General features: G+C 51.9%; 1 protein-coding gene across 2 annotated transcripts; it reads right to left on the bottom strand.

Annotated features, from left to right (window-relative positions):
* Positions 1-614: 614 nt before the first annotated feature.
* On the bottom strand, positions 615-26,114 carry AXIN2 (axin 2). 2 transcript variants are annotated; one of them, XM_054278800.1, is made up of 11 exons: positions 26,076-26,114; positions 24,162-25,092; positions 17,536-17,676; positions 11,803-11,905; positions 9,791-9,931; positions 9,156-9,646; positions 8,878-9,057; positions 8,375-8,593; positions 7,268-7,363; positions 5,798-5,965; positions 615-1,791 (listed from the first exon to the last, which is right to left on the bottom strand). In XM_054278800.1, exons 2-11 carry the CDS (start codon positions 24,983-24,985, stop codon positions 1,665-1,667), a joined length of 2,490 nt encoding a protein of 829 aa, XP_054134775.1. In that variant the 5' UTR covers positions 24,986-25,092; positions 26,076-26,114; the 3' UTR covers positions 615-1,664. The 2 variants fall into 2 exon arrangements, with proteins under 2 accessions (XP_054134775.1, XP_054134776.1); XM_054278801.1 differs by having other exon boundaries at positions 8,878-9,054.
* Positions 26,115-27,725: the final 1,611 nt, after the last annotated feature.

Raw genomic sequence — 27,725 nt, 5'->3', positions numbered from 1 at the left:
AAAAAAAAGTCAAGACAATATTAATTTGAAAAATATAAAATTTTAATAAAGGCTACATCTCTTAATTACAATAATTATTGTACCAAGTAATTTTTTTTTTTAAATGAAACTCTTTATAATGCATAATTTACAGTATAAGTAGAACAAAATGCCATGGCAAAAGTCATGAGTACAGGACTTGTAATAAAAGGCATAAAATATATTTATACATAAACCCCTTAAACAAGCAAGGGAAAGCTTGAACCCTGAATATAGGGCGAAGCATGGTTCTGTAACACCATGCAGGCACAGGTACTGTACTGATTAAATTTAAAAAACACTAGAGATAGTGTATTAATATTTCCACCATACATTTTCTACAATATATACAGACTTACACAGAGTAGCAATGGCAAACAGAATGCACAGATTAACTTAATCAACACAAAACCCAACTGTTGAAATGCAAGGTCTTTCTCGGGAAAGGCTCGTTCTGCCCCAAAAAACCCAAACCCACAGAGCTCCCAGAGCCTTCACCCACATCTCCTGTGGGTGTTCAAGGGGAGGCAGAGAAAAACCCAGCCAAAAATAAAAAACCCAACCAAACGCCAGCACACACGGACTCACGCGCTCCACACCGAGCCGAACACGGCCGTGAAACACAAACAGTGCCAACATCCAACAGCTAAAAACCTTCAGCTCTGTGGAACCCACACGGGCTTTTCTAACCTTTTTAACCTCGAGCTGTGCTAAATATGGACATGGGAATGGGATGGCTCCTTGTACAGCCCTCCCAGGCTGGGGGTTTTGCTCTGCCTTGGGCACCACTGAGAGCAGCAAGGCAAAAACCTCACCCTGCCAAAATCCATGGACACAATAACCTGTTGCTGTTGTTGTTGTTATATTGCAGCTAAATAGAGTTAATGTTTAAGACCTTTATTTCAAATTAGAGCAGCATAGATTAAAATGCACCGGTCTCTAGGTGAATGTATTTTTATTTTGGCTTTTATTATTGTTATTATTACTATTATTATTAATATTATTTCTTTAGGAAAGTTTTATCTTCACTTGGAGAAATACTGGGCACGACCTCACTCCTTCCCTTCTCCCTCTTCAAAAAAAAAACCAAAACATCACGAATGTGCTCATCGCCAAACTTGTAAATTTTAGATAGTGGGAAAAACGTAAAAAAATAAAAAAACTCCTTCCTCCCCTCACCCCACTTCCCAGCCCCTCTCTTCTCCATTGTTAAAGCAGCATATCCAAAAACTGGACTTGGGGGAAAACAGACTGTTCAATAAATATCAATAAGGATTACTGTTAAGGTAAGCTATACACAGTTTCTCTTAGTCCATAGATTTCAGATCCCCAGGAAATCATATATTATGTATGGAAGTCTCTAAAACACGGTCTGCATCTCCAATAGCCAACAGTGGTCATGTTTCTAATAAATAGTCCAGGGTTTTTATCATCTCAGTACCCAACTCATGAATAATAAATGCCATTCTTTTCCTCTAAGGCTAATTCAGCAAAGTCTTCACAGACTTCACTTTTTTTTTTTTCTTCTTCATTGGTTCAAAACTTTTCCTTCAGAGTGGTTTTATTTATTTTTTTTTTCCTTTTTCCTTGTCATCACTACTGTTGTGTGTCCAAAGATTTTCCTAGGTTGAGGAGCAGAGATGCCATCAATCAATCCTTTCCACCTTCCCGAGGATCCTCCCTTCGTACATGGGCAGGATGGTTTCATCTTCCCAAACCTCCTCGAACACCGCCCCGCAGTCAAACTCGTCACTGGCCTTTTTGAAGTAGTATCTGTGCCAAAGAGAATTCAAACACAGGTTAAAAACCAAATAAATCAAAGGGCAAAAAGGCAAAGGATGCTTTGTTTGTTCTTTTGTAAGGATGAGTTTCCAGTTTCTCCCTCCTGAGGATGCTCCTCCAGGAACACCTCTGGGGTGCTCGGGTCTGGTGGCTTGAAAGCATCCCTGGGGCAGCAGGGATGGGGTGGGATGGAAGGAGCAGGGCTGTGAATGCTCCTCAGGGGTGACAACAGCTTCTCCAGTGAGCAGATTACACACACTGGCAGCGGTACCCCCAGCCATGAAGAAAAATTAGAAAGCGCCGTGATTTCTGGTCAAATATCTCATTTAAAAATAAATAAACAGGATTTCAAAGCCAAGCATTCTCAAGGTTCCCCTCTCTCCCCACCTTCTTTCTTTCATGTGTTTTCTCGTTTCAAAGCTGAAGGCCAACATTAAAATTAGCAACTGTTCTTAAAAGGATGGATGAAAAGCAAACCATCCCCAGCTTCCTGCAACGCAGGAGCTGAAACTCTGCGGTGCTCCTGCTGGAAAAAACCCCCATGGACTTGGAACAGCTGGGGGCAAGCTAAGGGACACAAACTCCTGCCTTGCTTCCCGGGGCTCAGGAGCACTGAGAGAGCTGGTCCAGCCCCTGGGCCTGACACGGGGAGGTCAAGTAGCAGTGTCCTGCATTCCTGCTCTTTTGCTCCGGGTCGTTAGATCATGAAGCCAACGCTGCAGAGACAAAAAGCACCCCCACCCCTCCTGTGTCAAACACTAAGGACCCCTCTATTATCCTGAATTAGACCGTTCAGCTTCTTGATTAAAGGTTCCTTTTATCCCGTTTGGAGCTTTCTTCCTTCTAAGGCTGCTTAATTGCATATGCACAAATGAAGGGCTTCCATTCAGAGGGGTAGCATTTAGGGAGTCGGTCCGTCTGCCGCCCAACACCTCCTTGGAGATTCCTGCTTTCCCTTGGAAAAGGGCTTTGCCATCTGATTGCCAGGGATGGAAAATATTCCAGCAGATGGATTGCAAAGAAAAAAAAATCTATATATATTAAAAAAATTATATATATATATATATATAAAATTAACTCCTCCCCTGACAACTCGGGTTGGCAGATGTTTGTCAGGGAGAAAGGGGTTTGTTATTATGATTTTTACTTCAGGATGGCAAAGGAGATCAAATGAAGCTCACTTTTACTACTAAAACTGGAAGAGCCACAGCAGGGCCTTGGAATCAGACATTTTTATTTTGTGACTCTTTTTATGATGTGTTTTTGAAATGTCTCTTTATTTTCAGGGACATTAAAATTATTTTGGTGGGGGGATAAAAAATCCCTCTTTTCAGTCAATGAGATGAAACCACCTCTAATTAGTCCAGGTATGGTTAGGATGTATTTTTGTGAAGTCACTCCAAGCAGAATTGACACATGTTGCATCTTTAATGGCTCAGCAAGGAAAAAACTTATTATTTGAGTCTTTCAGAGCCTGCACTCAGGGAAGTCAATGGCCCAAACTCCCACCAACTTCCATGCTGCAGGTCAAGGCCACAACTCTCCAGGACAGCAGCCTTGAAATAAACCCAAAAAACCCAAGGAAAGTTTGAATGAGTTACAAAGAACTTTCCCTTCCCTCTCCCCTGTCCAGATAACAGCCACTCTTCCCAAGAACTTCCTCCCCAAGCCCAAACCCTGGCTGTGTTTACAAAATTTTTATTTGAGAAAACACGCTATGACCTTTTACATAATTACAACCTTATTTCGCAGAGAAACGGGGAAAAATAAGAAAAGGAGGAGGCAGAGCAGAAAGAAAAAAAAAAAATCCACCCCCACAACATCTTCAAACAAGTCACTTTGCTCTTATTTGCTCAGCAATGGGCTTTCCATTGAAACATATTTTATGTGGCAAGCTTTGCTCCTTTTTTTTTTTTTTTTTAAATTTTATTTTTTGGGACATCTGGCACCAATCGAGGCACGCGGGCCCGGCCTCGCAGCTCTGTTTTGAACCACTGCCATCCCCAGATTACCCGACACCACCCACTTCTTTCTGTGCGTGTATGTTTGTTTTTCGTTAACGCCATCAGTATTAAATCACTGCTTAATTCCTTTTTTTTTGTTTTAATTTTTGGGGTTTTTTTTGGGGGGGGGTGGTTGGAAAGCCAAGGCAGCGCTTCCCCGGCGGGGCTCTGGCATCGCGGGAGCCCGAGGTACCCGCGCCTCGCAAACTGATCCAATCAATAAAGAATTTGGAGAGTGGAGCATTTCTGCATGTCTTTGTGCATTAAATGAAAGGCAAGGGCTTCAAAGACATGCTTATTAAATGTGCCTTAAAAAGAAATCAATGCCAGATGTGACCAAAGCAGCCTAGTTAGTGCCTCCCCTAACACACACACGCCACTCCGGGCACTGCGGACCTCTCCCCTGAAGGTCACCCGCAGTTTCACTCAAAGTCCAGCCAAAAGTCAAAGCTTAGATCAAAATGATTCCCTGGAGGTACACACATTTGTGTAATTAGTTTCACCTTGTGTCTGTGCAAGATAAAATACTGGGCACGTACCCAAGTTCCTTTTATAAATTTCTGTATTGTCTTTACCCAGGTGTAAAGGGGTGAGATCTAAGCAAAACGTTGTTTCATCCTTGTCAGTCACTTAAAAACATTTTCTAAAGTAATTACAGTCGGACAAGGCACAAATAATTGCACCTGGAGGGGCTTTTGGGCCACAGAGGTTTCAGGAGCCTAGTCTTGCACTTGGGCATCACATGAAAAATGTCACAGAAAACCAATAAAGATTTTAAAAAGTTGGGATTTTTGGGAGGAATTGGGACTGCACAGCCACTGGGCAGTGGCAGAGCAGTGGTGAGGCCAAGGAAACTGGTCTGCAGATGAGGAGGAGCACAGTGGGACAGGCTTTAGGGGCTGGGAAATGGCACAAGGGTGCCAGGAGCCCAGGGATTATCCTGCAGGGTGTCCACGTTGGATGCACTTGCTGGTTGGTGCCATCCAATGGCAGCTGGGTGGGCTGCAAAGATGGTTTGGAGAGGAACTGGAGTATTTCAGCCCTACTGTGCAAGAGCCCCTGGTTTGTACAGGTGGAATTTCCATGCCTAGAGAGAGGCCAGTGATGGGGCAACAAGCTGGGGACTCCTTGTACCAAACCAAAATGAACATTTGCAGGTTAAATCAGAGGCTGCCAGTTACAGGGCAGGACACACAGCTCTCTGAAGCACCACCAAATTCAGTGCAAATTTAAAAAAAAATAGCTGGAATGTCCCTGTCCTGCTCACCCTGCATGAGAAATGGCCAACAGGGCATCCCAAAGGTGCCCAGATCCACTGGGAAAGGGCACCCAAAAAGAGCCAGAGTGAAGCTACTGCCATAGCTGAGCCAAGGCTGCAAAGTGAGCAGAGGAAGCAGCAAACTGGTTAAACTGGGACATGGGAGCTAGAAACCAGAGCAGCAGGGTTTGTTGGTGTTCCTGAGGAGGAACTGGGTACTGCTGGTGGAGCTTTCCCTGCAGGGCAGAGGTTTTTTTGCCCTCTAATGAAGAGAAAAGGGAGCGAGCTCCATCCCCACGTCCCTCAGCTGCACCATCCTACCCATCACTGACCCCACTGATGGCCACAGCATTGCAAAAAATAATCAAAAATTAAATAGTTAAACAGCAGGCAAAGCAGGAGGCCAGCACCCAGGTGAGCCCTGACCCCAGTTTGGAATCTGAATCCCACTGCTCTGTGCCTAATCCACACCTCCCTGCTACTGAAGCTTTTGGGAGAAGGGCTGGAGCACAGGGAATGCAACTGGGAAAAGGTTGGGGAGGAAGGGAGGAGGTGGCCCTACAGCCAAGGCTCCTCTCTCCATCTCCATGGTGCTCCTGCTTTGAGTGGGAATAGACTAAGAAGATCCACAGCCTCTGAAAATCCAAAGTGTCACTGCAGCAGCCCTGCAAAATATCTGCTAATTCTTCTGACTTGTTGTAACACACTAAAGAACAAACAAATCACACGTTCTTACCTGTAATTTCCCTTTTTGCTCAGCTGTTCTTTAAAGTGCCCAAGTGTCAGGCTCTGGGCCTTTAACATCCTCCTGTAGGGAATTTCTTCTCCGCAAAAAAAATAGGTGACAACCAGCTCACCAGACTGAGAGGTGTGAACAAGTGGCAGTTTCTTTGGCTCTTTGTGACTGCAAAACAGAAAACACACACAAAACCCTCAGGTTTTCCATTGAGAACAGGCTGTTTCACCTCACTCCAACCAGCAATGGAGATGGTGAATGCTGTCAGAAATGCCCTGAAAATCAGATATTCCTGTACTGTCTGGGAATTGGTTGGGATTTGTGTTTGCACAGCCCTTTGCTGGATTTCCACAGTGGGAACCACAGAATGGCTTGGGTTGGAATGGACCTTAAAGAACATCCAGTTTCAACCCCTTGTCATGGGCAGGGACACCTTCCACATCTCAGGCTGCTCCAAATCCTGTCCAGCCTGGATGTGGACACTCCAGGGATCCAGGGGCAGCCACAGCTGCTCTGGGCACCCTGTGCCAGGGCCTGCCCACCATTCCTTCCTAATATCCAATCTACATCCATCCTCCTTGAAGCCATTCCCCTTGGGATCATGGCATGGCAGAGGGGGAGCTGAGGGATAGAGATTGGGCTCCCCAGAGAGCCCCAGCACTGCACCCCCAGGATTTTAAAGGCTTTTTTCATCTGCCATCACATAAAACATCTCCCAAGCTTCCTCCTCATGCCCAAACCCACCTGCAACCACCACACCCCCTGCCAGATGCTCCACCTCAAGCACCCAGGCAATCTTATTTTTCCCAGTGAGGATAAAATTAACTGGATTCTGCCATTTGCACCCAAGCAACGCTTCTTAAAGAATAATTAAAACAATATTACCCAGCAAAATGGCAACACTCTAGTGAATACCATGCAGGCAAATCTACAACTGCTTCTGAGGCAATGTACACTTGGCATGTCAAAAGGTCACAAAGTGTTAGTCCGCAGTAATTTAGTCTTCCTAATTTGTTCTAAGTCTTTGTAGAGTGGTTTCAGAAAAAAAGCTGCTAGCAAAGACAGCTGGTGGACTTAAGGTCAACCAATTAAAAATGAAAGGCTCTAGTCAGGTGGCTCAGTCTGGACTTCAAACATTACTCATTGCTTAAGATGAAGAGGGTAAGAAAGAAAACTTTAATTATTTAGGCCATTTTAGACCTCTCTGTAGCAGATTTCTTGTTAAAAGAACCATCCTGTAATTAGACTAATCCAATCTTTGTCCACTTTACAGGAATGCAAGTTAAAAAGAGCCGGAGACAAGATTTGAAAATGTTTTGTTCTTTCTTTAAGAAGAATGTTTGAAAGGGGAAATTTCAGATATAAGAATTTCCTCTCCTTTCAAAGAGCAATCCATTTAATGAAAATATAATTATGATATATATATTTATTTATTTATTTAGTTCCCTTTTCTGCACGTGCAATACTCACTCTTCTGTCGTTAGACTTGCATTGCAGAAAGGGGAGCTGCCCCCCTGAATGGCAGCGGAGTGGTTTCGGTCCCTCTGCTGATTTGAGGTTGAACATCTGAAGTGGGGAGGGGAAAAGCAAGTGAGGAAGAAGGAGGGGAAAAAAAAAAAAGAGAAAAAACAACTTTAAGAAAAAAATTGTTGAAATACAATCTCCCTAATTGAAGTCTCCTGTGGGTCGTTAAGTTCGCTCTTTGTATCAAGCCTCACATGTTGTAAACAATCAAAGGAAGAATTAAAAATGCTGTGGGCTAATTTATCCTCCTGTACCCAAATGAACGATAACCAGTCCAATTCCCCGCTTGGAATGTAGCTGGAGCCTGTCCCAGAGGAAAAACGGGCAAATTGCAGCCATCAAAAGAGTGGAAGTAATACCCTCAGACTGCAACTGTTTGTGTCGGTGCAGGGTGGGGCTGGAACAGAGGCTCATCCTCTGGGCTCGGCCAGGAGGCTGTCACACGTCCCCATGGCTGTCCCCATGGCTGTCACACGTCCCCATGGCTGTCCCCATGGCTGTCACATGTCCCCATGGCTGTGACACGTCCCCATGGCTGTCCCCATGGCTGTGACACGTCCCCATTGCTGTGACACGTCCCCATGGCTGTCCCCATGGCTGTGACACGTCCCCATGGCTGTCCCCATGGCTGTCACACGTCCCCATGGCTGTCACACGTCCCCATTGCTGTCACACGACCCCATTGCTGTCACACGTCCCCATGGCTGTCACACGTCCCCATGGCTGTCCCCATGGCTGTGACACGTCCCCATGGCTGTCCCCATGGCTGTCACATGTCCCCATGGCTGTGACACGTCCCCATGGCTGTCCCCATGGCTGTCACACGTCCCCATGGCTGTGACACGTCCCCATGGCTGTGACACGTCCCCATGGCTGTCCCCATTGCTGTCACACGTCCCCATTGCTGTCACACGTCCCCATGGCTGTCACACGTCCCCATGGCCGTCCCTCTGCCTGGACAGGCAGGTCACAACCCCGTCCACCCTCAGCAAAGCTCCCCCAGCCCCGTTTGTCCCCATGGTGGGACAGGGACCGTCCCTGCCCAGGCCGTACCGTGGCTTCTGCGGCTTGGAGACCTCGGCCAGGCGGCGACACGCTTCCTCCAGCTGGGCCAGGGTGTTGGGGGGCGTCAGCGGGGGCATGGCGGGGTCCTGCACGAAGGGGTGGGCGGGCTGTGCCCCGCGGGGGTGGCTGCCCGTCCCCCAGGGGTGGTGGCGGCCGGGGGCCCCCTTGGCACAGTCGGAGCTGTAGGCCTTCTTTGTGCTTTGTGTGCTTGGGGAAGGGAAGAAGTCGGGTTAGAAAAGCTGGAAAATATGACTTTAATAGCAGCTCCTATTCTGCTCGCTCCCTCTCAAAAGTCTGTCATAACATGAAAGGAGGTTTATTGCCAAAAACATGACATTTTTGTGGTTTTTCTGGTTCTGCGGAGCAGCTTTTATATTAAACCGGAGGAGCAAAGAGTCTCATTTGTTTTTAGCGATTGTAAAAATAGACAGCCCATGTAATATATAAATATTTACCGGGAGTGATATTGCTGCAGACAGCTGCGTATTTACCTATGGGTCTTGTGCTTATTTTGTCTCTCGCTCTCCAGCATCCACTGCCAGACGTTCTGTGCCCGATCCGCTTCGCCCCCCGGGAGCTGCACCCCAGCAGGGCCGGGCAGCCCCCCGTCCCCGGGGGCCACGCTGTCCCCTCCTCCTCGGCCCGGCCTCTTCAGCAGCGTGCCCGTCCTGCTGGTGGCAAAAAGGGACACTCAGCCCCGTCCCCATCAGCCCCACCAGGACGATGGGTGACGTCTGGGGTGGGTGCCGTGGAGATGCTGGTGACTTACCCGAAGGGCTCCAGCGGGGAGAGAGGGGGGTCAGTGTTTTTGGGGTGGCCCTTGCACTTGGGGTAGCAGTAGTAGTCGCCGCCCGCCGGGCAGCAGCACTGCACCCGCTGCGCCGCCTCGGCCTCGATCTGCTCCTTGCTCTTGGGCACGGTGTGGTGGTGGATGTAGTGGTGGTGGACGTGCTTGGTGGTCTGCTTGGTGGCGATGAAGCCCTTGCCCAGCAGGGCGCAGGCGGCCAGCGAGGCCGTGCCGGGCGGCAGCTTGCCCGCGGGCAGCCGGTCGGGCGAGCGGGCGCGGGGGCTGTGCCGGCCCACGCCGGGCGATTGGCACCCGGGGGTCTTCAGCACGCGGGACAGGTGCTCGTCCAGGATGGCCTGGGGGTCCTCCTCGTAGCTGCCCGAGGGCAGGAGCGACAGCGGGTGCTGCGGGTTGGCGGCGTCCCGGCCGCTCTGCAGGCTGGCAGGGAGCTCGGCGCCCTCCTTCTCCTCGTCCTGCCAGACAAGGGGTGGCGGGGAATGAATGGAAGGGGCCGGGAGCTGGCGGGGCGCGCGCCGGGATGTCCCCCCCAGGATGCCCCCCCTCCCACCGCCCCGCCGGCCGGGTGGCACGCGGAGCTCTGCGAGCGCTAATCCTACCTCCTTGATCTGCTGCAGCCTCTCCTCCAGACAGTCCATGGTTTCCTGCTCCTGCTTCAGCTTCTCCAGCCGGGAAATGAGCTCGGCGGCGAAGGCGGCTGGCTCCACCGGGGTCATCTCCTTGGGAAGCCGGTGGGTCCTCTACAAGGAGCGGGGACAGAAGGCACAAGGCAATGTGTTTAGCGGGGCGCGGGCGCTTCGCCGCCGCGGCATCGCCGGCCCCGCCACGCTTGTTGTGTCTCCATGTTTGGATGAAAAGACGACCGCAACTAGGCATGGTCTGCTCTGGATTTTTATGAGCTAGTGCTGTGGCCTCATGGAGTGACATCCTCCCCACCAGCGTTTGCCTTCGGCAGGAGCAGTTGGTCGCACTCTGAGGAACCCCGCTTGTTCTCTCTGTAGTACAACCAGCCCATCAGTAGCTACTCTGAAGTAGAAAATCTTCAAAGACTGTTGTCAAACATCAAAAAAAAAAAAAAAAAAAAAACCTCTGAGGTGGGAGGGAGAGAGACTTTAACTAAAGGAATAAAGTGAGTATAAACAGAAAGGAGTTGGAAATTAAAAAAAATAAGATGGGGGAGAAAAAGGGAAAGGAGGAAAAAAAAAAAAAAAAAAAAGAAGTCAAACGGTTGCAGATCAGAGAAGTGCTGGTAATTTATTTCCTGGCTACACACTGGGCACCTTTGAGGTAGTGTTGTCTCAACAGTGTCCTAGATCTCTTCCCCCCCCCTCCATCTCTTTGTACAGAAAATGAAGAAAGCTGCTGCAGGCTAGCGGTGCTACACTGCTGAGCTTGGCTGCCTCAAGCAGATCTATCAAGGGAAAAAGGGAACATCTCCAAATCAAGTGCAGAATATAAAAAGGCAAAACGCGAATTTCTGCCAAAAGAAGCAAACATGGCAGGAAAAGGGGAGGAAAGGGAAAAAAAAAAAAGGAGGAAAAAGAAACCACCCACTTGACTCTGCCCTCCCTCCTGCCACCCCCACACACCCCACTCCTCACCCCCACTCTCCCTCTTTCTCCCCCCCGAAAGCAGAAAGCTGAACTGCCAACTCTTTCACATACTACCCACCAGATGAGGTGGGGCCTCTCTCCGGCAACCACTTAGCTCCAGAAATGATGTGAGGGTAGAAAAAGGCCACTCTGCTGGAAATTGTCACTCTTACACAAGCTGGCTCTATTCAGTCCCTGATCAAAGCACTGCCTTACAGAGAAAGTCGATTTGCACGCCCTGGGACAAAATAATCTAATTTACAAGCTCAGGCTATAGAACTTTCTTTAGGAAGGAAGGGGAAAAAAAAAATACCAAAAAGAAAAACCACATAAACCACCCCCCGACCTTCCACCAGAAATATCATCTATGACTTCTTGCTGCTTAAGACAGCAGAAAGAGGAATTTTAGCATATTAATCTCAAGACAAGATAAGTTTACACTTGTCTGTGTAAACAGTTTATTCACTGCAGGAATCGAGAGGCTGTGAGTCAACTGAATTAGCAAGTCAGCGAGTTAATTTTGAAGAGCAGGGCAGCACCGTGCATCAGATCCCTCAAAGCCAGGGATCCCTCAAAGCCAGGGAGCTGCCAGCTCTCTCTTTTGGGAGCTCCTGCTCACCCCCAGCTCACACACCCAGCTCTTGCAGTGATGAACATGAGGCCAAGCAGCACAGGAGTGTCAGGGGGGCAGCCAGAGCCAAGGCTCCCACTAGGCCCAACTGGGATTGAACCAACACATCTCCACTTGGGATTTAACCAACAGGACAAATTCAGTGCCCCGGGAAACTCCTAATTAGCAGCTGGTTTCAGGAAGGACCAGGATGTGACCATGCACAAGCAGGGTTTGGAATGATGCTGAGATGGCACCTGCTCAGCATCCAGCAGCACCTCTCTCCTCTGGCATCACCCTGGGGTGGAAATGCTCTCCTCCCCTGCTCCCTTCCCTCCATGTGTGTTTGTCCCCAGCCCCAGCACTGCCCAAGGCCCACCCAGGCCCTGCAGCTCCCTCCTGGACTCACCGGAAAATGAGGTAGAGAAACTTGACCGTTGGCCTTGACGCTGCGGTGCATCTCCCGCTGGAGCTGCTTCTTGCTCCCAATCCGGTACGGGGGGATCCCATCTCTGCACAGGGAAGAGAGGCCACGTCAGCTGGGGCTGTCCCCACGCTCTGAGACACTTCTCCATCCCCTCTGGAGCCACCCAGGCAGCCGCAGGGCCTCGTTCCAGAGGTGCTGGGCCCTCTGGATGACACCAAAGCCTCAAGTATCCGGCGCTGTGGGAAGGGCCTGTGTCACCAAAGGATGCACGTGGATGTGCAGCAATTAAGCAAAAGCTGAAAAGCTGAAGGCAACTCCACATGGGCAGACATCCAAAGATCCCATCAGCTTCACTTGCAAGGCCTTTCCAGCACCATGTTTCTGCTCCTGACCTTTAATTTCAGGTTTTTCCCCATCCAATTATGCTCTCTAGGACCACAGTGTTCCTCAAACTTTGGAACACCCCATGAACTGCTGGCACAGTGGAAACAAGAAGAGGCTGAGGATGGATGGCTGCTCCCCACCTCTAGTCCCATTTAAGATCCAGGATCATCAGGATTTCCCCTGCCCTGAGGCTGGCCAGCACAGGACACCTCGGGGCATGAACATGGTAATGGACAGGACACTGCTGCCCACAGCCACCCCAGCTCCTGCCAGGAAGCCACGAGGAGACACCAGGCCAGGAGCTCCGGGCTCTCCAGTGGGAACAGCCCCTGCACATCCCACCCCAGGCATCTTTACCCAGCCACACAAAAAATCACCCCAGAGAGGATGAAAGGGCCCTCCCCAGCCAGCGGGGCCAGCCCGAAGAGCACGCCTGGAGATCCTGAATGTCTCATTCCACCACTTCCCTCAGACTGCCTGGAGAGCCTTGATCTCTGGTGCTGTCCCTTTCATCCACCTGCCCCCACACCTGACTCATCTCCTGAGAGGAGAAAATAACTCCAGCCCAAGGAGGAGCAGACAGAGCTGGCCCCACGCTGCTGCCAGAGGAGCCAGCGTGGCACAGTGTCCCCAAGTGTCCCCTCCCGTGGCCACACAGCACAACACCTTCCCACAGGCACCATGTCCCTCCCCTGGGTGGTTGATGATCAAATGCCACCTCTCAAAGCTCTGCGATGGCAGAGCTTTGTGAAGATCTTGGCCAAACCTTTCAGTTGCCATTAATGAGCAAGACTAAGCTGCAAAGCCTGGAATGAAGGATCAGAGCAATCCCATCTTAATAAACTCGGAAAAATCTTTATAATAAAAACGAGCATGCTGGGAGGCCCTGGAGGCCACAAGGTGAGCACCTCCTCTACACACAGTTTTTGAGCACGTGTGACATGGGAAATGAAAGGAGCTGATTGTCCCCACTGCATAACATGGGGCTCCAGGAGCTTTCTGGAGGAGCAGCCCAGCACAGAACAGCCAGCAGAGCCACTGGTGGCCACCAAGCACCTCCCCATGAATATTTCTGCTCCACAAACCCATGGGGCAAATTACATGTCTTAGTTTTGGGGGAGGATGGGAGAAAAGCAAATCTGAGATGAAGACAAAACCACCTGCACCTTCAGAGATGAGTTTGTTAACTGGGGCCTCCTGAGACGAGGGTCTCTTAGGGAAGACCTTCAGCACAGGGAATGCCCAGTAAAGCAGGCATTTCAAAGGAAAGTAAAAATGAGCCTATGAACGCATGGGATGAACCCCATCAACACACTCAGTGGGAAAGGAGGTGTCCTCTGTCCATGGAAGGCCAAGAGGCCGGATGGGGAGGGGAAGGGAAGCAGCTGAGGGGTTGTGTGTCCACCACAAGGATACAAACAGGCCCCCCTGCATCCCCCATCTCTCTCCAGCCCTGCAGGCTGTCCCCAACAGCTCTGTCCCCAACAGCCCTGTCCCCAGCCCCTCTGCTGGGGCACACATCTCCTTGTGGGGTATCCCCAATACCCCAGCTCCACAAGGATCACCTCTGCCCAAAGGGACAGTTCTGGGACAGGCTGTGGGGCAGGAGTTGGGGGTTTAGTCATAAAAGAGGAGGAGGAAAAGCAACACTGACCCAACAGTGTGGGTTCCTCACTTTAGGATTTGCCCTCACTCAGGCTGATACAAGAACTGCTCCTTCCCCCTAAAATTCCTCTGGTTACAGCAGAGAGCCCCACATCAATCCTCCAGCTCCCTGCTTCTGCCCTGGCAGAAGAGTTCTGCAACTTGTAACAACATGCAGGACTTAAAAAAAAAGGATGAAAAAAACCCAGAGTTATTTCTCTGGGATGGGAAGGCTGTGGAGCAGCTTGGGAAAGCCAGCCTGGGGAATGGAAGGGACTTCAGCAGCCACTGTGCTGAGAGCTGCCTAAACCCTTTCCTGGAAAACAGGGGGAAAATGGACAAGGCCAGGGCTGAAGGGGTGACCAAGTGACAAGAGGGATGGAGCTGGAGCCACCAGCCAGAGATAAGGGGGACAGAGGGAGCCCTGATGCTGAGCAGATCCCCCAAGCAGGCAAAGCACCTTGAAAATGAAAGGGCTGAACTTGGCCTGAGGTTTTGGGGCAGGCCAAGGGTTCAGCCCAGCTCTCCAGGTGCCACCTCTCCCCCTGCCCCTACAGCCAACACTTGCACTCACTCTCTTGGCTACTAAAAGCTGAAGAGCTCCAGAGTTGAGGCACTAAACAGTAGAGTTTAATTATAAACATTTCAGCTAACCAGGCTGGGCCTAAGCCAATCTGTTTTCTGGGGGGGAAACACTAGTTTGAAGTCTTCTACCCAGTCAGCTGCCATTTAAGCTGAGCCAATTATCTTAGCCTTTTGACTCAGATGTGCCTGACCTAACCTGAATGTAGTTTTACTGCTGCTTTGAAATATCAGACTCATGCGCATATGCATTCACTCCCATCTTCATTTGGCAACGGCTCTGAAACAAGCCTCTGATCTTGCCAACATCAAAAGCCTGGTTTGTAAGATAAGGTAATATTTGAAGTTTGCTCAGCAGCATTCCCCTGTGTCCAAAGTAAATCCATAAATAAGATATAAGCAAATAAAAAAAAAAAAATCCCCTTTCCTCCCATCCCCCCCCCCCCCCCCAATCAAGAAATGGAAATAGAAATTTGCATGATGCTTTGTAGCTATTACAAAATATATAGGGGCAGAATGATCCCTGGCTTCTGGAATAAAAGAAAAAAGGCAGATTACACATTATTTGGAGATTTCTCCTAATCCCAGTGCAGTTCAGACTTATTTTATTTAAAAAAAAAAAAGCTCCAAACTCACTTTACTGCTATGTCTGACAGACTTTTCCAGAACAAGTTTTTCCTCTTCAGTTGATACCAATATGAGCCAAAAGAACTAATTTGCATTCAGGCTGCTGGAACAGAACAAGGCCTCCTGTTCCAGGGGGATAAAACCTGACAGGGCTGAGCACCTGGGCTCAGCCAGGGTGGCTCTGTGCCCCTCCAGCTTCCAGCAGCACCCAAAATCCCAGCTGCTCTGGAGATGCTGGCAGCAGCCCTCCTCCTCCTCTGCAAAGGAAGTTTTACACCAGCCTGAACTTTAGGCCCAGCCTCCAGAAGTGCCAGTTTAACTCTTCTCCCAGCTGCAGAAAGGCACAGTGTGCCCAGTGCCAGCTCCAGGGCTGGAAAGTGGTCAGGGTAGGAAACTGCCCCTCTGCCACCCCTGGGCAGGAAACTGCCCCTCTGCCACCTGGAATCTACCCCTCTGCCACCCCTGGGCAGGAATTCTGCCTCTCTGCCACCCCTGGGCTGGAAATCTGCCCCTCTGCCACCCCCAGGAAAGAAATCTGCCCCTCTGCCACCCCTGGGCAGGAATTCTGCCCCCCTGCCACTTGGAATTCTGCCCTCTGTGACTCCTGGACAGGAATTCTGCCTCTCTGCCATTCCTGGGCTGGAAATCTGCCCCTCTGCCACCTGGAAATCTGCCCCTTTGCCACCACCAGGCTCTAGGCAGGAATTCTGCCCCTCGGCCACCCCTGGGTAGGAAATCTGCCCCTCTGCCACCCCTGTGCAAGAAATCTGCCCCTCTGTCACCTGGAATCTGCCCTTCTTCCACCCTTGGGCAAGAAATCTGCCCCTGTGCCACCCCAGGCAGGAAATCTGCCCCTCTGTCACCAGGAAATCTGACCCTCTACCACACTTGGGCAAGAAATCTGCCCCTTTGCCACCCCCGGGCAGGAATTCTGCCCCTGTGCCACCGCCGGGCTCCCTGCAGCCCCCCAGCCTGGAGCTGCAGGCAGTTTAATCAGCCAAGCTTCCCCAAACTCTCACAGCCTGCACAGGGCCATTGTTACAGCAGGAAAAAACAGGCAGCTCCTTTCAGGGCTGCTTTATGGGGAGCTCCTATTCACTTGTTCAAGCAAATTTCAAAGCGGGCTGCTGCCCTCTCATCCCCGCTAAGCTCCCCTGGACTAACAATGGGCTGAAAGCGATTCAGTTAAGCCTTTCATCCACCATGCACTTTATTTCTCACTCAGTGCTCTCATCTGTATAAGGCCTACAATTGGCATTGCTGTGAAGAGAGGGTATAATCCTAGCCCTGTGAATCCCAAGTGACCCTACACTGGTCCAGAAATGACTAACCCAATGAATGCTCTGTTGACACATGATCACATACAACCAGAGCCAGTAAGAAGAAATAAAGAAGTCACCCTATGATTCAGCTCTTTTATTTAATGCCAATATTGTTCAATAAGGGAATCTGCTGGGACAACAAACTATTTTTTTCCCATAATATCAGTTCAAAACACACATGTGCGTTTAAAAAAAAATTTTAAAAGGGTTTTTTGTTTATGCATCAAGGATTTTTGGTAAATCCTGTTTTCCCTTGTGCATCTTCACGCATGTTGACTTCAAAAACCCAGCATGAAAATCTCTCTGAGGAGCACACAGGGACCACTGGACATGTCTGACAGAGACACTGAGGAAGTTTCAAGATGAAAAACCAGCAATGCAGCACTCTGTTACAGGTGGGCTCTTCTAGAGCACTGAAGTGAACACCATGAAACACAAACAGCAACATCTGCCTTCTGCTAAGCTAAAGAATATGGTCCTTAGGAGCACTAAGTGAGCCTCACTGTCCCCCCTAGAGAAACAAAAGCACCATTTCTGTCCTGCTGGGGAAAGCAAACTGACAGTCAAACCCTGCCCCTCAGCAGCCAGGAGAAAACAGAGCCTGCAATTCCTGAGCTCAGCCACAGCATCATCTCCCATGCCTGTATGCTCCTGAAACACCCACACCTGATGCAGGCAGCTCCATCCAAATGGCTCTTTGAAGACTGCCCCAGCCACACTAGATGAGCAGCTATTTGCCCCTTCAGGTCACTGGCCCTATTAATGTACATTCTGACACTAATGACGAATGTTAATTACAGAAAGTACTTCCTACAGGAAGTAATCTCCTCTTTGATGACTGATAACTAGTTAAGGAAGCCTGGCCTTAAGACAAAGGCTCAGGGAGATTCATTCACTCCTTGGGTTAGTCAGGCAGCCCCATGAGGCAGGGCAGAACACGTTTGCTCAGCTGCAGTTGCAAAATGGCAAGAGAGGGATTCGTTATTTCGCTGCATCCCATGCCTGCAGCGACGGCGCGAGGTGGGGAGAGAGGGAGGCTGCCATGCCCTGGCTGGGGACACACTCCTTTGGGTGATGCCCATCGCTCCCCCCAGCCCCACAGAGGTGATTTACAGGTGTCCCATCCCCAGTGAGGCCAGCAGCAGCAGGTACTCACACGCTGCTGTCCGTCATTGACATGGAGTCGTCCGTCAGGGCATCGCTGGAGATTTCGCTGTCGTTGGCGCTGGTGGCCGGCGCGAAGACATAGCCCGAGTTCACGTGGTAGGGGTTAACAGGGTCGTTCCTCTTGAAGGACCTGGCACGGGCAGGACAGGAACAGTTAGCACACAGTCCTGGGCTTGATGGCAGTGCCATCCTTGTGGTGGAACCACACTCAAGCTCTGCAGAGCCAACCAACCACGCGCTGCTCAGACTCAGCCAGCACACCGCCCAAACCAGGATGCTGAGTCTAAACACACACAAAGCACAACCTTAAAGACTTTTAGCATCTTCTAAAGTGCTCTGGAAAATCCCAGAGCATCCTTTGATACCCTGAAAAGTCAGTCCTTAAGGCTTGATACTGCACTGCTGAGGTCAGCAGGAGTTCTGCTGTTGGCACCAGCAGGGAAAAGTCCAAGAAGTTCACAGCTCGAGTCCCACTGAAAGGCACAAGGAACCAGCCAGCAATGCTTAGTTCTACTCCGAAGACAAGGGTTAGGATCCCTTTGGAAACACAAATTATTGGTATCTCTGAACCAGGAGAACTGCCTGGAACTACAGACCCCCACGTGTCAGAGGCACAGGGCAGGGCTGTCCTGCTGTCCCAGGCCTGGCCTCACAAGGACAGATGCACTGTAAAAACACTGGCACTGTAAAAACACACACCAAAAAGGCACAGCTTTTAGGAGAACCTCCTACTTGTGTTTTTTGTCATAGAGTTGGGTGGGAAAAAGCAGGATGGATGGGAGATGTGAGGAGAGGCCAGCACATTGTATTAACGGGCACGGGGGTTACTGACCCCAACACCTCCTCACCCACAAAAGCAAACCCAAAGCCCAGCCTGGGTGTTTGAGCTGAGCACTCAGGAGCAGCTCTGTGAAGGACTCACAGGCAGTGACAGAGGCTGTGATGGAGCAGGGCCAGGTCACCACGGCAGGGTCACTGCATGGGAGCCCCCCCGGGCATCCCCCTGCCTCCACCACCCCAGCCAGGATCAATATACACATCCTGGCAGGTGATAAGGGGATTATGCAGGGAGGTTTGGAAGCTGCATGTTAAGGTGCACATTTTGTTCCTCTTCCAGGGCAAGATGGGGTTGTTAAGCTTCTGCCTTTGTATATCAAAGCAAAAGGCCTTGTCATCTGATAAGGACTGCTGATTTTAATAATTATGGCCATTTACCCAGGACTTGGGGGCCTAAGGAATGTGCCAGCAGGCTCGGCAGGTTTTTTTTAATGGGCTTTCCATCTCCCTGCCCCCCTGGGGCTGGAGGGACCAGCTGGGTTGAAGTGACAGCAACATCCTCCCTCTGCCCCCTCTCAATCTCCATCCTCATCCCTGTGCCCCATCACCCCATCCCTCCTCCCCCAGCACCAAAAGCAGGAGCCTCAGTGAGGTTTAAGTTTTTAAAAAATAAGAGGAAAGGGGAAAAAAAAAGTAGAAAAAAGGAGGGGAAGGCTGGTGGGGAAGATGGGCCTCTCTGGTATGAGCAGTGTGGGGCTGGCTGCAGGCAGGTATTCAGGGGCTGCATTCCTTTCCAAGGAGGCCAAGGCATTTCTGATGGGGAGATCAAGATGTTAAAAAATATATATCTGGGAAGAAGAAGTAGGGGGAAAAAAACGAGATAGTAAGGAATGCCACAGGAAAGAAGTTAAATCTTCAAAGACAAATTAATTCCACATGTGGGTGAAAGCAAACTTATCCTGCTGCTACTACAACAAAGTCCCTCTAAAAACCATGCAGTTTTCTGCTCAGGATCAGGGGGATGAGCAGTCCCAGAGACCCTTCCTAGGGGCTGGTGGGCTTTTGGGTCGATGTGTAAGGGATGCAGCTCTCCCCTCTCTCTGATTTGAAACCATCTCGGCTCTGAGAGCGCATCTGAGGAGCACAAGGCTCAGGATGCCCCAGGAGGCTCAGGATGCTCCTCAGCACCTTGCTGGGAGGTGTCTGTCACCCCTGTCACACCCAGGGGTGGATTTGCCACGCTGTTCTCACAGGAGCATCCTGCAGAGGCTGAGCTGGGGGCGGAGGCAGCAGCTCCTGTGGGCATGGCACAGGAGAGGGAGGTGTGTCCAAACACAGAATTAGAGAAAGTGGCCGGAACTAACTCATCCTCCCAGCAGCACTGCAGCATCATTCACCTACCAACACCTCGTGGACAAGGAAACAAATAATAACCCCTAAACCTGACACAGTTTTGAAGTCCTCATCCCTGCTCCACATCCAACACCGTCCAAAAGAAATCTCCCCATCCTTTCAGAAAATCAGTGAAATCTCCCCATCCTTTCAGAAAGTCAGTGAAATCTCCCCATCCTTTCACAAAACCAGCAGGAGCAGTTTTGCTACATTTAATGTTTTTGGACTTTTTTTCCTCCCAGTTTTAATTTGACCACCTTACTCCAGTAATTGCACCCAGATGCATCAAGCTGCCTGCGAGGGTTTTAAATTCCAGGGAGAGTGGTGGTCCCCTGCCACAGATGCTGCACACACAAACACAGCCCAGCTCCAAACTCCATATGCAAAGTGTTTTCAGCTGTCAGGTAGCAGTTGCTCTGGAGCTTCAAGGAGAATGTCTGATGTTTCTCAGCCTATTCTTATCTTGATGCAATGACACACAACAAGTAACTCTCTCTCTCTCTCTGCTGTGTCAGGCAACGGCCATACCAGAGGTATTATAATGCCATGAAAATTTCAGAGGGGCTCCTGGTCATAGCCCCTGTTATGAGGGTGCAAAATGAAAGTGTGGGGGGTGTGGTTTTTTTTTTTTTATTGTCAGGTTGCTTTTAGAAATAAAAGCACTTGGGCAGGTCAAACCAGACTTATACAGAGAGAGAAAAACTGTACAAGGAGCAGTTGGAGGCAGCACTGAATCTCATTAAGTATTTTCTTGGGACAAACATCACTGGGCAACCATGGCTTTAAAAACATTTTTAAAAAATGGCAAAAAAACCCACACATGCACAAACCCGAATAAAAAAAAGTATATTTTAACACAACTATGTTAATCACAGCTTCCACGCTCTAACTGTAGAACGCTGCTTGGAGCATAGCTTTACAATGGCATCATTTACTTTGATAATTGAAGCCAAACTTGGTTCCAATAACTTCACACACAAGGAGCTGCACCAGCGGGCGCTTTCAAAGGCCAAGAAGCACTGGGAGCAGGCAGAAGGCCATCTGCAAGCCCCAGCAAGGCCAGGCCCGCTGATGCTGGGGCCTAATGGCAGGCAGATGAGCCCACCTTGGGCTGAGCAGAGCCGCGTCACCCCGGCGGCACAGCAAAGGCAGAGGAGCTCTCTGTGTACACAAAGTCGTGCGTGATAAATTTAGACGCGCGTATAAATAATAGCTGGAATTCCTGGAGCATGGGGCCAGGTCCAGCACAGCAGCCTGGGGAGGCCGGTTTTAACCACAGCACAGCCCAGAGGGGAGGGGAGTCGCCTGGCAGGACAAGAGGGAGGTCCTGCTTTCAAAATATTCCCTCTATCAGGGCTCCAAACACACAGGCAGCAGTTTGCAAGTGCCCGCTCCCCAGCCAGGTGCAAACTCTGTGTTTTCACTCGACTTCTCCTGTTCCTGTCCATCACCAGCACTGGAGCCAAACAAAGTCTCTCAGCTTGTCTGCTTCCTGCTGTCTCCCGTTTGCTGTGGGTTTGGCCGCGGCTCCTGCCCTGGGATTTCCAGGTGGTCTCCCCTGCAAACACCAGGCTGGCCTGGCACTGCTGGGTTCCCCCAGTCAGGTGGGCTCAGCCCAGGGATAATCACATTGAAACCCACCGAAGGGAACGGCCAGAGCCTGCACAGCCCTTCAAAACCAGAGCACGCTGAGCAGAAATTCCTTAATTCCAACACACACATGAGGGAGGTGTGGTTTGGCCACTCACCAGGAAAGACTTTGTGCGAGCTTCAGCTCCAATCCTAGCCGCGATCCTAAATGCTGAGTGATGAGAGATAACCCATCCATATGCTCATCAGCTCCCAGCACATGCACGCACAAGTGGCTTCACAAATGGGAGCAACTGAGCAGCATCTCAGCTTGACCTCCCCTCTCTCTGCATTGAGATCTCCTGGCCCCGTGGAGAGCAAAAGCTCCTGGAAATTCAACAGAAGGTGATCAAAGCAAAACGCACTATCTAATGTCCTAGGAGGGTAGATCTGACATGTGAGGAGCAAGCTGCATTAATCCCTGGACAAAAAAGAAAAGAAAAGGGGGGGGGGGGGGAAGGAAAGGAAAAAAAGCCCAGCACTAATCAGGCAAGCAGCCACGGCACTGCAAGAGCTCTCCTGGACAAGGCACATGTGGGTTTAGCAGGGCCTACAGCTCTGGTAGAACATACAGCCAAGCCCTTCCAGCTCTGAATCCCAACAAAGGCTCAGAGATAAAAGCATCAAACATCCCCCTCCTGGAAAGCCAGCAGTTCAAACCAAGTTCTGGAGAACAGCAGATGCTCAGGCAGAAAGGCTCAGGCACGAGATGAGCATCCCAAAGCCCAAGTCCTGCACAGAGCAGCTGCCAGCACTGCCCCCCTGCAGCCCCCAGGCAGGAGGGGTCCGGGATGCAGAGCATCCCTGCTGTCCCCACCCCAGAGCATCCCTGCTGTCCCCACCCCAGAGCATCCCTGCTGTCCCCATGCCCAGAGCATCCCTGCTGTCCCCACCCCAGCATCCCTGCTGTCCCCACCCCAGAGCATCCCTGCTGTCCCCACCCCAGCATCCCTGCTGTCCCCATGCCCAGAGCATCCCTGCTGTCCCCATGCCCAGAGCATCCCTGCTGTCCCCACCCCTGCTGTCCCCATGCCCAGCATCCCTGCTGTCCCCATGCCCAGTGTATCCCTGCTGTCCCCACCCCAGCATCCCTGCTGTCCCCATGCCCAGAGCATCCCTGCTGTCCCCATGCCCAGAGCATCCCTGCTGTCCCTACCCCAGCATCCCTGCTGTCCCCATGCCCAGCATCCCTGCTGTCCCCATGCCCAGAGCATCCCTGCTGTCCCCATGCCCAGCATCCCTGCTGTCCCCATGCCCAGAGCATCCCTGCTGTCCCCACCCCAGCATCCCTGCTGTCCCCATGCCCAGAGCATCCCTGCTGTCCCCATGCCCAGCATCCCTGCTGTCCCTACCCCAGAGCATCCCTGCTGTCCCCACCCCAGAGCATCCCTGCTGTCCCCATGCCCAGAGCATCCCTGCTGTCCCCATGCCCAGAGCATCCCTGCTGTCCCCACGCCCCAGAGCATCCCTGCTGTCCCCACGCCCAGCCCCTCTATCCCGCCCCGCCGGCAGGCCAGCCTCGGGCACAGCAGACCCCAAAGAGGCTCCGGAGCCCCCTCCGGGGCAGGGGGGACCCTGCCAGCGCCCCACGGCCCCGGCAAGGCCGGCACAGCTGGAAGCTCTCCGGGGGCAGCAGAGCAGCGCTCCAGCAAAGCCTCCCCGGGAGAAGGCTGGTGCCCTTTGATGTCCATGAATCACAGCCACACTCTCAAAATTCCTGTAAACGAGATGTCAAACACTCACCATACCAACCCCCAGGCTGCCGGGCCGGCGGAGGAGAGCGCACATCTGCAGCAGAGCCCTCTCCTCTCAGCCCTGATTCAACAATCCACATTTATGGCAAGGGTGGGGAGAGGAAAGAATACATTTTCAGAGGATTATACAACTCATCATTTGCTCATCAGAGTCTCTTCTTTCCCATCCCCCCCTGCACTTGGAGATGGCTCTTGCTTTCCTCACCCTCGCACAGCTGTGCCATCAACAATTCCAACAAAAGGGAAGGCTCTGGCAGTGCAGATGCAGCCCAGGAGCAGGGCACAAGGACAGCCTGTCACCACACAGCGTCCCCACATCCCCCTGGGGACAGCCACCTCTTCAGCAGCCTAACCCTGAGCTCACGGCCAACATGAGAGCACCAAACACCGACCGAACATCTGTAACACCACACCTGGAATGCCTCTACCACCTTAAACACTCAAATTTCAGGTATCCTCCTGTATGCACTGGCTCAAAGCCACCCTGGATGGCTCTGACATGACACGGACACCCCACGCCATGGAGAAGTTGCACATCACACACACACAGAGAGTCAAAATAAAAGCAGATTGTGCCCAAGTTGCAGAGTTTGATGCAGTCAGTGCACACATTTCCTCCTCCACGACCGCACAATTGCTTCCCACATAACCAACATCGTTAAACACCGGTTGATGGTGGAGTTGGGGAACTGGTAGGTTACATTATTCATGTGTCTCTGTGATCCACTCCACTACTGCTCTTAATAGGTTTGAAAGTTGAACCAATAATTAACGCGTGTCCGGAGGACATAGTTGCTATGAAGTTTTTGATCTATAAAAGAACTGAAAGAGCCAATAGGGCTTCAGAGCACAGGATCTTGTTTTCCTCTGTAGAGGGGGAAAAACCCCCACACTCAGACAACACCCCACAAATTCCAGTGTCTGGAGGTGTGGGGAAGCAGCTGTGCTCCCAGCCCTTCAGGAAGCCCTGCCTCCCCTCCATTCCCACCCCAACAGCCTTCTGAAAAGCACTCTCAAAGTCCCTAAAGTTAAAACAAAGCACAATTTCTAGGGGTTCCCTTACCTGTATCCGTTCTCGATCGTTTCCGTGGCTCTGACATTCGCTGTAACCCTCAACGTCTTGCTGGATAGTCCAACTACCGAAGGCAAGATTTTGTTTTTAAAGTCTGCACAGCTCCATTCCTCTTCTTCATTCAGGGTCGGGAGATAGCCACAGACAACTTTTAAGCTCCCCAGTCCATTGCTGTTGATGTAAGCGGGATTCTCTCCTCCACTCCGTACATATTCGAGGTATATATCAGAAGTTAAAAACATCTGGTAAGCATTTTCCTCCATCACAGTCTGAATCTCAGTCTGTGCCTGATCAAACATGATGGAATCTATCTGCTGCTTCTTGATGCTGTCCCTTATGTAGGTCTTGGTAGCAGGTTTGAGCTGCTTGGAGACGATGCTGTTGTTCTCGATGTACCTTTTGTAAATAGCTTTGGCTACTCGCAAAGTTTTGGTATCCTTAAGGTCCATCTGCCTGAAGCCATTGCAGGCAAACCAAAAGTCTAAGGTATCCACACATTTTTCCCTTTCCAGAAAGGTCCGAAAAAGATAGGCACCATCTTGATCTCCCAAGAGGGAATGCAAGGATTTGGTCCATCTGGCCAGGGGGGAGTCCGGGGACGCGCTGCCCTCGGGCTCCCCGAGCCCGTTCTCGTTCCTCCGCGGGGCAGGAGGCACCGGCATGGCCTTGAAGCTTTGGCTTTTGGCGAGGAACGAGCTGGCGAGTTGCGGGCATGGTGCTTCTCCTTCCTCCCCCGGGACAGGGGGTCGGGGGGCGTCTTCCCTGAAGCTGCTGCTGGGGTCCGGGAGGTGGGCGAGGAGCACGGCGCTGCTCATGGCTCCGGAGCCGGCTGGGGAGAGGGGCTCCCGGCGCCTTCAGGAGCTGCCTTGTGCCTCTGCCTGCCTCTGCCTGGAGTCAGCAGGGGATCCTCGGAGCCTCCTCTCTGCAAAGAGGGAAAAAAGAAAAAAAAAAAAAAGGGGGGGGGGGGAAGAAAAAAGGAGTATTGATCTAATCAAAACCAGATCCTCCCAACATCAAAGGCAAAAAAGTAAACAGGCTTTTCAACTCCTCACAGTCAAAAAAAAAAAAAAAAAAGGAAGAAAGAAAAGGAGAGAGAGAGAGAGGGAGAGGGAGGGAGGCAGGGCAGAGGGAGCGCGGCTCTATCGCCAGCCCGATCGCGACTATCAGATCCGCTCCGCTGAACTCCCGGCTCACTCTGAGCGCGGCCGGGGCCGGCGCGGGGGTGTCAGCGCGGCCCCCCCGCAGCCCTGGACAGCTCGGGGCGTCCCTGCCCCGGCATCTGGTTTCCATTTGCCCCTCTCGCAGCCCAGCCCGCTCCCCCCGCGCTGCCGACCCGCGTGTGTCCCCCCAACGCCAGCACCGATGTTGGGGCGCTTCCTTGCTGGAGCAGGGACCCCCCTCCCCAAAAAACACCCCCGAGGCTGGGCTAAGGCGAGGCGGCCGTACCTGGGCGCTGCGGGGCATCCCGGGCCCCCCGCATCCCCCCTGCAGCCAGGACAGCACCCCCGGCTCGGGAAAAGGGGCGATAAATGGGAAGGGGGGGTCGCAGGGGGGCAGCCCCCAGCCTGGAGCTTCCCGGCGTGCAAAATAATAATGATAATAATAAAAACCTGCTCCAGAAATGGCGACGGGCTGGGAGGAGGGAGGTCGGAGGGGGAGGAAAGGGGGGAAAAAAGTCCGGAGCGACTTGGAGCCCTCCGAGCGAGCCGCGAGCAACAGCCGAGCCGCGGCGGGCACGGCGAGCGCGGCGGCTCCGCGCCCGCGGAGGGCGGCAGCGCGGGCACCCCACGGGGAAATAAATATATATATTGAAAAAAAAAATTAAGAAAATAACTGAAATTAAGAGAAAATTCCGTATCTGAAGCAGAAGAAGCGGCGGCCGCCGCCCCCGAAGTTGCCACTCACCGCCGAGCCGGAGCTCGCTGCGCGCCCGCGGCCCCGCCGCTCCCCGCCGCCGGCAGCGCGCAGGCTGCACCCGCTCCCCCCGCCGGCCTTCCTCCTCCTCGCCTTCCTCCTCCTCCTCCTCTCCTCCCCGGCGGTGCAACCGCATCGGAGAGCATCGGGAAAGAGGGGGGTAAAGGGAGGGGGAGGGGGGGGGCTGCGAGGGAAGGAGCCCACTGCGATCCGCGCCTCCCTCCTCTCCCTCCCTCCCTGGTTATTTATTTTATTTATTTTAAATACAAAAGCGCAGGTCCCGCCCCCCCCCCCTCCCTCCGCCCCCCGCCCCGGGCTCCCCCCGCAGCATCAAAGCGCAGCCCGGCGGAGCGGTCCTGCAAGGGCGGTAGCGCACTAAAAAAAAAAAAAAAAAAAAAAAAAAAAAAGAGAAAAAAAAAAGAGGAAAAAAAAGAGAAAAAGGGCCCAAAGAATTTTAAAAATTAAAAAGAGAAAGAGGGAGAAGCCGGGGGAGCACCCCTGTCCCCTCCCGTGGCTCCCAGCCTCGGGGCATCCCCGGTGCGAGGCGGGCGCGGGGGCGGCTCCAGCGCGGGCGGGAGGGGGCAGGAAAGGCGCGTAATCAGCGCTGGTGAGGAAAATCAAATTATTTTATATTTTTAGGGGTCAGGATTTATTTTTTGCGCCCTTCCCGCGGCATCCCGCGGCGGCTACAGAGTTGCCAGGACCTTATCAAAGGGAAGCGATCGCAGCCGCCGCTCCGCCGCCTTAAAGGCGCAGCGCCCCTTTTGCTGCGCCGTCCCGCGCAGCGCCCGCGCATCCCCCGTCCCCCTCCCCAGCCCACATCAGCGCTGCAGGCCGGGGGCGACTCCCCGGCATTAAAAACTTTGCTAAAAGTTTTCATGTCGAGGAGAAAATGGGGCGAGTCCCATTTTATTATTATTATTTTATATATTTATATATATATGTATAATCCGCGGGCCTGTTTTCGCTCTGCAGGCTAATTAAACAATCCCTGCAATAGAACTGGCACAGCAGCCAAAGCCCGGCCGCAGTTGTGTTCCCATCTCCGGCCCCAGCTGTTAAATATTAACCAGGCACGGAATGGAGGGTTTGGAACTTCATACAAAAGGTTTTAATTAGGGGTTGGCCCCCAAACCTGCCCTCCAGATCCAAGGAGGCTCCTGCCCTCCTCCTCCTCAGCCTGCTCCGAGCCTGGACCCAGGGGCTCTGCAGCTCCCTCTGTCCAGAGCCCACCTTGGTCTGGCTGGCAGAGCTGGTGGGTCCAGCTTGGCTTGGTTTTTATCATTATTATAGAATCACAGACGGGATTGGGTTGGAGGGGACCTTAAAGCTCATCCCATTCCAGCTCATCCACCTTCCACTACCCCAGGGTGCTCCAAACCCTGTCCAGCCTGGATTTGGGCACTGCCAGGGATCCAGGGGCAGCCACAGCTGCTCTGGGCACCCTCCCAGGGAAGCATTTCTTCCTAATAATCAATGTAACTCTGCCCTTAGTCAGTGTGCAGCACTGCCCCTTGTCCTGTCACTCCGGGCAGGGCAGGTGGCAAAGCCAAAGAAATGTCACTGTCCATGCTGGCTGTGCCTGAGCATCATCAGGGCCCCTGCTGGGGAATGCCAAGGCACAGCGGAGCCCCTCGCTGG

The sequence above is a fragment of the Melozone crissalis genome, unplaced genomic scaffold (genome assembly GCF_028551555.1).
Source record: "Melozone crissalis strain CALT ecotype California unplaced genomic scaffold, PUWL_Pcris_2 ptg000026l_1, whole genome shotgun sequence".
In the NCBI taxonomy this organism is placed as follows: Eukaryota; Metazoa; Chordata; class Aves; order Passeriformes; family Passerellidae; genus Melozone; species Melozone crissalis.
This window is presented reverse-complemented; position numbering and strand designations above follow the sequence as displayed.